The following is an 11,960-nucleotide window of genomic DNA, read 5'->3' on the forward strand; positions in this document are numbered from 1 at the left end:
AAAAAAAAAAAAAAAAAAAAAAAAAAGAGACAACCTATGAAAAGGGATAAAGTTATGCATTCTGAGAGGTCCAGTGCCTAGAATATACAAAGAACTCAACAACCCCCTAAACAAAATAACCCAATCAAAACAATGGGCAAATAAACTGAATAGATGCTTCTGAAAAGAAGTACGTATGCCAGTAAGTACGTGAAAAAAAATATTAGTCATCTTTAGCCATAAGGAAAATGCAACAACTCTTGAGATTCTATCTTACTTCAGTCAGAAAGGCTATCAAGAACAAAAAACAGGGCCGGAGATTTAGCTCAGTGGTGCCGCTGCTGCTGCCTCACAAGTAAAAGGTCCTGAATTACATCCCCAGTACCCCCTCCGAAAAACAAAAAACAACACATGCTTGCGAGGCACGGGAAAAAGGAACCCTTCTACACTGTTAGTGGGAATGTGAAGTAGTACAACCACTATGGAAATCAGTTTGAAGAGTCTTTAAAAAAATAAAACAGACGTGATGGCACATGCCTATAATCCCAGCACTCAGGAGACTGAGGCAGGAGGATCGCCATGAGTACGAGGCCAGCCTGGGTTACAGAGCAAGACCCTGTTTAACTAAAAAAAAACACTAAACTAAAAATAAAAATTCATTAGGATTTAGCTAAGTGTTTCCGACACCTGTCTCGCAAGTGTAAGGACCCGAGGTTCGATCCCCAGTACCAAAGAAAAGAAAAGTGTCTTAAAAGTTCATTTAACCCATCTAATCTTCCCAGGGTATATTCCTGAAAGAGTTAAAGATGTCGGACTATGGGTACACACCCACATTTATAGCAGTGCGATTCACAAAGTTAAGCTCTGGAAACAGCCTTGATGCCCATCAGTGAATGAATGGGTAAAGAAAATGTGGTCTATGTACATACATAACGGAAAAGTAGATTCAGCCACAAGGAAACAGGAAATCACAGTGTGTCACTGGAGACCATAATATTACGTAAAATGAGTCAGACAGAGTTAAGTATTGTAGGCTTCTCTTGTGAGTAACCCAGAAAGGGGATGGTGTGGAACAGGGAGGGAGACATTTGGAGATGGGGACTGGGAGCCCAGACAGAGGGGTGGGACACACAGGGGTCGAACATTACCATGACAGGACACTCACGTGGACCAGTGTCCCAAAAGAAATACAACTATCATGTACTGCCAATATGTACTAATAAACTAAGGAAGAAGAGAAGAAAACGTGCCCCAAGTAACACAGAAGTGGAAGAGCCCAGATCCTACAATGCTAGCACCTAATCAAAAATAAAGGGCAGAGACTCCACCATTCTGTAAAGAAGATAAGCACTGTTTTCAAAGCTAATTCCATTTCAAAGCCTTGATGTCTGCTGTGTGCAAGGTAACATGCCAGCTATGGCAAGCAACAGATACACAGAGGAACAGCGTAAAGTCCCTGCAATAAAAGCTGATATTTCAGTAATAAAATCATTTTTAACAACAGCAACCAGAAGCTAAAAGTACTACAAGGTCATCTTCTGAGAGTACCTTATACACTTTCATCCTGACTAGAACTATGAAATACATTAACAGGTAAGGTAATAACAGTATGACTGAAAATGACCAGAGGGAAGGCTGGGTGTGGTGGCACACGCCTGCAACCCCAGCACTTGGGAGGCTGAGGCAGAAGGATTGCTGCCAAGTTCAAAACCAACCTGGGCTACATAGTGAGTTCCAGGTCAGTCTCAACTACATAATGAGACCCTGTCTCAAAAAAACGAAAAAAAAAAAAAAAGAGGGAAGAAAGAAAGGAAAGACATAAAAAGGGAAAGATGTAGTTACGAATGCTGCCACTCAGGCCAACCAGGTTATGCAGGTTGCCTATTTTTATTTTGTTATAAAGAGCTATTCTTTACATTTATCCCTCATTTACTTAAGCTAAGGATTAAACCCAGGACCTTGCACATACTAAGCTCATGCTCCATCACTGCCCCTGAGGGAAGAAAGAAAGGAAAGACATAAAAAGGGAAAGATGTAGTTAAGAATGCTGCCACTCAGGCCAACCAGGTTATGCAGGTTGCCTATTTTTATTTTGTTATAAAGAGCTATTCTTTACATTTATCCCTCATTTACTTAAGCTAAGGATTAAACCCAGGACCTTGCACATACTAAGCTCATGCTCCATCACTGCCCCTTATCCCACTGCTTTAAATTTAACAATTGAGAACTCAGGAAAAGACTAGCCAAGACAGTTTTAAATATGCTGGAAGCCTCAGCAGCTAAGGAATAACCAGGATGCCACAGAGTAACTCTACTGTAGGTCAGACAGATGTTGATTCAATGGAATACGTGACAAAACTACAGCCACTAGAATTCATATAAACCCCCAAAACTCTATGTTAGCCTAAACCCTAGAGTAAAACAATACCTCACCGTATCAAAGGCAGTCATAGGATTGATGACAGCAGGAGAACTTTAAACTTACCTATAAAGATACATGAAAAAACAGAGCAAGTGGAAACCAAGTTTGATCATGGCTTCTTTCATGTGTGACTTCAGCTGCCCTCGATTGTGTATTTCTGTTGGGTCAAACACACCCATGTTGCCACTTGGCACCATAATGAACCTAATAATGGAAACACACATTAGGAGAAAAATCACATCAATAGCAAAGTAAGTAACCAACGATAATCAACCTTTAAATATGAGCAGCCTTAATGACACCAGCCTTAAATTCATACCAAATATAGACAGTAATATAATGTCACAGACTACCATTACTTTTCCTTTGCAGGTTCCAATATTGCTAATTTGGTATGATTTTCTACACTGTGAGAAAAATACAGCAACATTCCAGAGAAGGGTATCTTGTGCACTGAGACCTTTACTCATCATCTGTAGAAACCTACCAAACCAGTCATCCCAAACCCTTTTTCCATTCAATTACAGGAAGTTCCAAAACCAAGCACAAGCCATGTGTGACGGCGCATGGTATGATCCTAGCAGTTGAAAGACTGAGGCAGGAGAATCACCCCAAGTTTGAGGCCAGCCTGGGCTACATAGTGAGTGAGTTCAAGGCCAGCCTGAAAGTCACGGCAAGACCCTGTCTCAAAACACAAAAAAAACCAAAAAATAATCAGTTTATCAAATTCTCAGAAACTTCTCTCTGGAGATTAGGAATTTGGGATACTTTGAGAGAATGGGTTAGACTGAGTGTCTGGGCTTCAATACCTAGACTAAGGGTGTCCCTTGCACACCTTGTATCAAACCCAGTTTACAGCTGCCTGCAGCTCTCCTGTCACAGTTCTCCTAGTACAACCCAGGCTTCCTCACTCTTACCACACACTCTGTTTCCCAACTATCATTTCTATGAAATCCAAAGGCTTCTCTGAATTTCACAAGTCTTTAAATTCTCTGCAAAATCCTACTGTCCCACCTATACCTAAATAGAGGGCAGTTACACTTGAATATCCAGATAACATCTCCAAATAGCCTCAAAAGTATTACTGTTTACTAATTCCTAGGTTATCTAAGAAAAGTTTCACCATTTTTTGGTGGTCCTTAAAAACTTCTTATACCATTCTTCTCATTATGCACAGTCTAAAGTGCTGTCCAGTTCTTTTCCCACCACTATTTTCAGAGTTGTCCCTTTCCCCACAATCACAACATTGTTCTATTTCTGCCCCGTTTTCTGAACTGGTTTCCCTCCTTGCTGGTTCTTCTTCACTGACAGTACACAGTGGCTCCAGAGAAATCTTTCCAAAGCATTATTTTCATGTCAACTTGGCTGTTCAAAAACATATAGGACCAGGGATGTAGCTCAGTGGTTCCGCCACCTGCCTCATAAGCGCCAAGGTCCCAAGTTCGATTCCCAGCACCAAAAAATAATAATAATAAAAACATAAAGCAAGTTCCCTACGATGAGTGTTATCATTATGACAACCTAAAGTGTACCAATAAATATTTTGCTACTAAAAAAAAAAAAAAAAAGCAAAAAGATAAAAGAATTGCTAATGAACACATTAGAAGATACTCAATCATCACAGCAACGGAAACTGAACTCACACTGAAATGCGACTTCACACTTGGAAGCCACTGTGGGGGGCGCTCTCCTGGCATTTCTAACAAAGATGCCGGAGGGTGTGGTGTGGGACATCGGAGGGTGTGGTGTGGGACATCGGTAACATCCACAGACCCATCGGTTCCAGTCCCCATTCTCACTCCCAAATCTGTCCTTTAGTGACCAGTCCAGAGAGAAATGGCCACGCTGAATCCCTTGGGACCGGCTCTCAGCAGCGTGAGGGCTCAGATGGGGTGTCAGTGTCCACAGCAGATCCTGGCAAAGCAGTAAGAGACCTAACAGCCTTTACCCAGGGACCTGCCCTCTGGAAGAGAGCAAGGATGGAAAGCTCTCCCTGCTCAGGGGCTATCTGACCCTGGCAAGGCTGTCCTCCCCTCACCATTGCCTTCCACTGCCCGTTTATGCTCCTTATTTTACTCCATTTCCTGTACTTTTTTCTTTGTTCCTTTTATTCTAACTGTACTCTGTAACACCATGCTTACAAGTCGGCCAGTGAATGGTTTTAACCCCCCCAAAAAAGAGATACACTATTAAAATTGAAAGGGGGTTCGCGTGCCCTTTCGGGTGCCCCTTCCCAATTAGGTCACTCACGCACCGAGAGGTCCAGCAGGAGATCTTTATTGTAGGAAGGCGAGCAGGAGGCAGGAAGGCAGAGAGAGAGAGAGAGAGAGAGAGAGAGAGAGACAGAGGAGGAGGAAGAAGCAGAAGGAGAGAGAGAACAAAGAAAGGAAGGTCCTTTTATCAGTTTGGGGGTGGGCTATTGCTTATTTATGAGGAGTGAGCTACTTTTAACCTATCACAGGCCAGATTGCTTTTATGGGCCCAGTCCTGCAGACACAGGTTTCAACTTTCCTGGACCACTGTGGCCTTGGGGGTGGGGGGAACCAGAGATAAGGGCATGAGGTCATTTTAGGAGCCAAGATGTACCAGGAGAATGCAGCCTGTGAGGGGCGTCACAGCATACTTTAACATGATCAATTCCCTAACAAAAATAAAGCCTAAAAATACAATAAAGCAGCAACCAACTAACATCAAAATTCCAAGCTTGTCAAGATTATTCCAGTTCTTCACAGGAAAATATGCTACGTATTATAGTTCAATAAAATTATACTTAATGTTTCCATGGTACTGTTTTTAATCAAACATTCTAAATTTACAAAGTCAAAATATATGGCAAGTTACCTAATTTACAGGCTTTAAAATGTAATTTTCTTTGGAATACAGTATTTTGTTGTTTTTGAGACAGGGTTTTGCTATGTCGTCCAGGCTGGCCTTGAATTAACAGTGATCACCCTGCATTAGCCTTCTGAATGCTGGGATTACAAGTGTGTGCTTGTACAATCTTCGGGATATTTTAAGTACAGTACACTCTAATTTAAAACAAGTATAGAGGGCCGGGGATTTAGCTCAGTAGTTCCACTGCCTGCCTCGCAAGTGCAAGGTCCCAAGTTCGATCCCTGGTACCAAAAAACAAACAAACAAATAAAACAAGTATAGAGGGCCAGGGATTTAGCTCAATGGTGCTTCCGCCTGCCTTACAAGTGCAAGGACCCCAGTTCAATCCCTGATACCAAAAAAAAAAATTTTACAATTAAAAAAATAAAACAAGTATAGAGCTGGGCATAGTGGAATACTTCTGCGATCCCAGCACTCCGGGGAAGACTGCCATGAGTTTAAAGCCAGCCTGGGCTTCTTTGTGAATTTAAGGTGAGCCTGGACTATATAGTGAGATCCTGTCTCAAAAAACAAAACCTTCAGGTAGAGATTTAACTCATGGTACTGCTGCCTGCCTCTCAAGCACAAGGTCCCGAGTTTGATCCCTAGTACAAAAACAAAAACAAACAAACAAAAAAACCCCAACAACTTCAGGTATAAACAAAGATTATTATCAGGCTTTTGACTATTCTTAAAGGAAAATGATACTCAAGACAAAAAAAATAAAACTCAAGACTTTAGACAACACAATTGAACAATATTTTATAAATTTATGCATGTAAATTTGTGCCTTACCACAAGACTTAGCCATACAGACTGATTTTTGCCTAATATATCAAAGCAAAGAAATACTTACCTTGATTTAATAAGGCATTTGGCTGTTCTTTATTACTGACACATACTTTTGTGGAGAGAAAGCTGTTAAATCTGTTCTAACTCAAACCAGTAAAAAAAAAGAATACTCACCGATATATATTCCAAGTGGCAACAGGTAAATTGAGAAGGAAGATGAACCAGTGCAATGAAACAAGCATCAATACAGTGACAACAGAATGGCCAATCATTTCTGGAATTACCCACTGCAAGGGAAGGTCACAGTGTTATACTTCACTGCTCCATCTACCTGGCTGTCCATGTTATTTGAAGCTAAATCAATGAATGCTCAGAGAATTACAAGCTACCATTTCAAAACTATTTTTAGACTCAGATGTACCAGATTTGCATACTGCTATAACTGCTTACCCCATGCAAATACATGAAGGCACAGTTTAAAGATAAAGCACTTAAATTTCAATTTCATCTTATCCTAAACAAAGGCTTGAATTGGTTCACTAAGCAAGTTTCAGTTACAGCATATTAATTTACTTTGTATGTATCTAGGTTAAAGTGTCTTACTATAATGTGAGATAACTGATATCCACATGTTTAAGTTAGAACATCAACCTTAAAACATTTTCCCTTCTCCAGAATGCTAAGAAAGCCATTTTTCACATTCAGGAAAAAACAAAAATAAATAGTGCTTTAAGCACTTATAACAGATGAAAGTGGACTAAAATGATAATGAACCAGGAAGACAGATCCGGCCCCCTGGTATGGCTCCCATGCTCTCTCCTGATTGCTCACTGTAGAGTTCTGGAAATCCCATGCATTCCCAGCTACAGCTGCATTGTTCAACTCACCAAGAGTCTTCCTTTCTTGTTAGCACAGAAATTTTAAATACAAATTATGATTGTAGCAGAAAAAATTGACACTCTATAGGAAGTTCAAGGTCACCTGGACTACAGAACAACACTTTTTCTTGAAAACAAAACAAAACAAAACAGCTTGACACTAGACTTTTATCAACCAGGGAGGAGCTTGGCGGATTCTTCTCTGGAATAATTTAATGACTCAAGAAAACACCTCCCAAAATCCTGCCATTTTCAGGTATTCCACAAAAATCCAGGTAAACACCAACAACCCTATAACAGTCTACCAGTTGGTAAGCAAGCACAGACCATCTAATGAGCTTTCAGGGAGTTTAAACATGAATGGATAGCCAATATCAGAAATTTGAGGAAAACCACCAAAATGAAAGACAGCAGGTGTGGAGGTGGGAACATGAAGGGAAAGGAATCTATGTACAATGCTGGAAGCAGAGAATTTTAAAAATACAATAAAACAACAACAACAACAACAACAACAACAAATACTACAATCAGTAGTCTCAGAACTAAGCAAATCAAACAAACATAAACCAAGAGAACAAACAGCTCTTAGAAACTACAATTTTAACATACATGCTATATTTACTGGAAAATCAGATGATAAAGCAAAAGAAACCATAAAACAAAAAACACGGGAAAAAATTGGCAGATCAATTACCTAGTCATAGGAAGTTGTATGACAAGAAAAGACAATACAGGCAAAGAGGTTATCAATCAGCATACAAGAGGAGCTGTGGATGCAGCTGGGTGGCACAACACAAGCACACGCTTAGCACGCACAAAACCCTGGGCTCAATACCAGTATCCAAGCGAACAAAACAAAAAAGGAAAAGGAAGAGAGGTGGAGTGAAGAAGGAATAAAGGTAGTAGGAAAGAAAGGAAAAAGAGAAATTAATTCTCATACAGCGAGAACCTATCAGATGTTTAAAATTATGAATGAAAAGGGCCTGAACAAAAGTACCCATGCTGGAAAAGGTTGCATACACCTGTAATCTCAGCACTCAGGAGGCGGAGGCAGGAGGATCACCACAAATTCAAGGCCTGCCTGGGCTACACAGTGAGTTCAAGGCCACCTTGAACTAGACATCAAGACGCTATTTTTTTTTTTAAAAAAAGTACCCAAAAACACCCCACTACAAAATCAAAATACCAAGGACACAGAAAAGCTAGGGGAAAAAGAGAAATCACAAAAAAACAGTAACAGGGCAGGGGTATAGCTCAGTGGCAGAATGCTGGCATGCGTGAGACATAGCTGGCTAGGGTTCCATCTCCCATAAAAACTGAGGGAGGGGGTTTACAATCAAAATGGCATTAGATGTCCCACTTGAACAACACTGAAACTGAGAAGATCACCAAACCATGTCTTTAAAATCCAAAAGAAAAATTATTTCTAACCTAGAATCCTGTACTCAGATAAATCATTTTTCAAGGGTATGGCTAAGACATTTAAAAAATAAACATTTCAGAAAGTCAATTCCTATGTCTCAAATTTCAAGAGGCAACATCAACAAAGTGAGACACAAGATCAAGATATTAAATCCAGGAATGACGGGATACAGCACACAAGCTCCAGAATGAAAACTAAGGCAGAAGACAGCAAAAGGATGAGGCCTCAAAGAGAGATGTTCCCTGGGAAACATTTAACTGACAGGTTATTTTAATGCATTTTACCATGTGAAAGCCTGCAAAGACGTACTTAGTTATAAATAATAGAAAAGTGGCAATTATGGACACTGGGAAAGACAAAGCTACCCAGGGAAAAACACAAGAAAATTTTCACTGTCTATTCTGAGGCTCAACAATAAAGAATATTTATATTTTTACAGTACACCACGATGACAGCGAATATCAATTTAGCCCAAAAAGTAAAAGACAAAGATGGGATAGAAAAGCAGATTGATTCTTAAGGGGGTACCTAACAAATGAAATCTTTTCTACCATACTATGTCAATGGACAATATTTAAAACACAGATTAAAAAATAGCAGGGTAAGCATATAAGAAAGAAATAGGCATATAAATACAAGGAAAAAAATCTCATAACCCAAGTATTGAAATCAGTTGTCCCTATTATGCAAGGCAATCAGCACTCAAAAGGTCAAAAAGGGACTGCTGTTGTTCACTATAAACTTCAGTGTCACTGACTTTGTGTTCACATGTAACTGTCATACAAATTAAGATTGGAAAACAACTTCAAACTTCAAATCTAAGGAGAAACCTTTCCAGCAGAAGAATACAGGTACTCCTTTCTTTGTACACTTTACTTTTATGAATGAAAACATACAAAGCACCTAAAATATTAAGTAATCTTTTCAATTAAAAAAAAAAATCTGTCTTCAGGGACCAGGGATTTAGCTCAGTGGTGCCGCCACCTGCCTCACAAGCACAAGATCCTGAGTTTGATCCCCAGTACAAAAAAAAAAATCTGTTTTCAAAAGAGAAGAGGAATATAAGTTACCAGAAATTTTAGCTTTCCAGTTTTGTTTTGTTTTCTAAACAAAATATAACTCTTTCTTCATGGGCCAGAAAAACTAAGGTAAGATGTAAAGGCACATGGGAATTATTTTTAGGTCAAGCCAAAAAGCACTTCTCAGTTTATTTTTACATGAACTTTCATCCAGAAAACTTTGCTCACTGCATAAAATGAACCAGGAACAACTGGTTTCCACATAAAGTTCTGACTGTACTAAAGGCAAATGCCGGGGGTGTAGCTCAGTGGCTTGCCTTGCAAGGACAAGGTCCTGAGTTCGATCCCTAGCACCACAAAATACACACACACACAAAGGCAAAATGGCCTTTAAAAAAAAAATCAACTAAATTCACCACGTGGCACACATCTGTAAACCCAGTATGCAGGATGATCACTGCAAGTTCACAGTGAGTTCAAGACCAGCCTAAACTACATAGTGAGACTCTGTCTCAAAAAAATTGAAAAAAATCATTTTCCACTATCCCCAAAAGTAAGGTTTTCCTTCATTCTAAAAGACAGACTGAGCATTTTCCATGAGGGAAAGGGGAAGGGAGAGGACTGGTGTTGGTGGTGGTGGTCTGAAAACAAAACTGCTGTCATTTAGTCTGAATAGAAGTCTTTTGTAGACAAGGACTATATGCAGAGTAGAGCAATAAATTTCAATCAGATCTTCTAGCATAACTTCATGATCTAAAATATTGCAAAACACAGAAGTTCTATCAACATTCCAATTAATTTGCACCCTAAAATCAACATGCAGTAAAATCAAAACCTGTATATTGATTAGCTATGGTAATCTTTAATATGAAAAATGAATGAACTTCAAAGCCAGGAAATGAGCAAAGTATCTTACCTTGTTTAATTTTGAACAACATGATCTAGCATTAATGTAATCACATTCTAAATCAGACAATGTAATTATCTGATAATCAAGATAAGGAACTTTATATACATATATTTTTTTTCTTTCTTTCTTTCTTTTTTTTTTTTTTTGGTACTGGAGATTCAACTCGGGTCCTTGCACTCATGAAGCAGGCAGTGGAACCACTGAGCTAAATCCCTGCCTGGAATTATAACAATGTAAATATTGAAATTTCAGGATACAATCACAGCTACAAGGCAGAATGTGGTTTGACTTGAAAAAGTTAAATTTTTCCTAAACTGTGCTCATTAGACAACTCAATTTTCTCATTTACATTCCTTCAAAAACTTTTACAAAGTATTTATTCCTTGCATTGGAGCCAAATCTAATCTGACTCAGAATATTTAGTTTGAGTTCCTCAAATTGCAGCAGCCACAATGAATGTAATTATACACTGCAAATATGTACTAATAAAAATTTCTTAAGGGCCAGGGATTTAGCTCAGTGGTCCAGCCCTGCCTTGCAAACCCAAGGACCTGAGTTCGATCCCCGGTACCAAAAACAACAACAACAAAGCATTTTTTAAATGTGGAACAGCTGTAAGAAATGGAAAATAAAACCAACAAAAATATTTCAAAAGTTAAAATTCCAGGGATGTAGCTCAGTGGTAAAGCAGTGCAAGACCTGGGTTCAAACACCAGCGTTGAGAAAAAGAGTTAAAAAATCTGAATTCTCAATACTATAATAGTGCTTGTGATACATTCATAAAATGTCCTTAAAGGCTTAAAAAGCAAATAAATAAAATGTGACAAATTTATGCATACAATATGGTCACAATGAGTGGTTAAATCTCCAAAGTTGGATTACAGCCAGGAGTGGTGACACATGCCCGCAATCCCAGCACTGAAGAGGCTGAGGCAGGAGGATCACTGCAAGTCTGGGGTACACAGTGAGCTCAAAGCCAGCCTTAATTCCATAGGGAGACCCTGTCTCAAAAGACAAAAAAAAGATCAGCCTGGGCTTATGTACATAGTGAGTTCCAGGTAAGCCTGAGATTTTGTCTAAAAAAAAGAAAACGTTGGATTATTGCTTTTTTTTTTTCTTATAGTTTTCCAAATTCTCCACCATAAACATGCATCGCAATGAAATGCTTCAGTACAAACACAAAAAATTTGTTTAATTTGTATTTTTATTACATATTTATATTCATCAGTGGTAGTATAGGTACATTAACAACAAATAAAATTAGAGGGGCAGATGGACATATAAAGAAAAGTACTACGTAGAAAATTCATAACATTGAATGCCCACACTAGGAAAACAGAGCGGGCTCAAATAAACAACTTAACGATGAAACTTAGACTCCTAGAAAAACAAGAGCAAGAAAAACCCAAAGCTCGAACAAGAGAGGAAATTATAAAGATCCGAGCAGAAATCAATGCAATTGAAATTAAGAAAACGATACAAAAAATAAATGAAACAAAGAGCTGGTTTTTTGAAAGAATAAATAAAATTGACAAACCCTTAGCTAATCTTATCAAAAAAAGGAAAGAAAAGGCTCAGATCCATGCAATCAGGAATGAAAAAGGCGAAGTCACAACAGATCCAAAAGAAATCCAGAGGATCATGAACACCTACTTTGAGAACC

At 38.9% G+C, this 11,960-nt stretch overlaps 1 protein-coding gene across 4 annotated transcripts in view; it reads right to left on the minus strand.

Moving 5' to 3' along the window:
* Cnih4 (cornichon family AMPA receptor auxiliary protein 4) overlaps positions 1–11,960 on the minus strand; it is a 23,510-nt gene that overhangs the window by 6,832 nt on the left and 4,718 nt on the right. For 3 of the 4 annotated variants that reach the window (XR_783925.2, XM_010642452.3, XM_010642454.1), the window contains exons 2-4: positions 10,304–10,372; positions 6,242–6,354; positions 2,465–2,605 (exon numbers count right to left, since the gene is read on the minus strand). Coding sequence is in view for 3 of the 4 variants with exons in the window: in XM_010642452.3 (XP_010640754.1) it covers positions 2,465–2,605; positions 6,242–6,354; positions 10,304–10,372 (323 nt within the window). In the remaining variant the exon portion in view is untranslated. Of the gene's footprint in view, positions 1–2,464; positions 2,606–6,241; positions 6,355–10,303; positions 10,373–11,960 lie in introns of those variants that run through there. The other variant, XM_010642455.1, reaches the window with a different exon arrangement.

The sequence above is a fragment of the Fukomys damarensis genome, unplaced genomic scaffold (genome assembly GCF_012274545.1).
Source record: "Fukomys damarensis isolate Sample0158 unplaced genomic scaffold, DMR_v1.0_HiC HiC_scaffold_11, whole genome shotgun sequence".
NCBI lineage: Eukaryota > Metazoa > Chordata > Mammalia > Rodentia > Bathyergidae > Fukomys > Fukomys damarensis.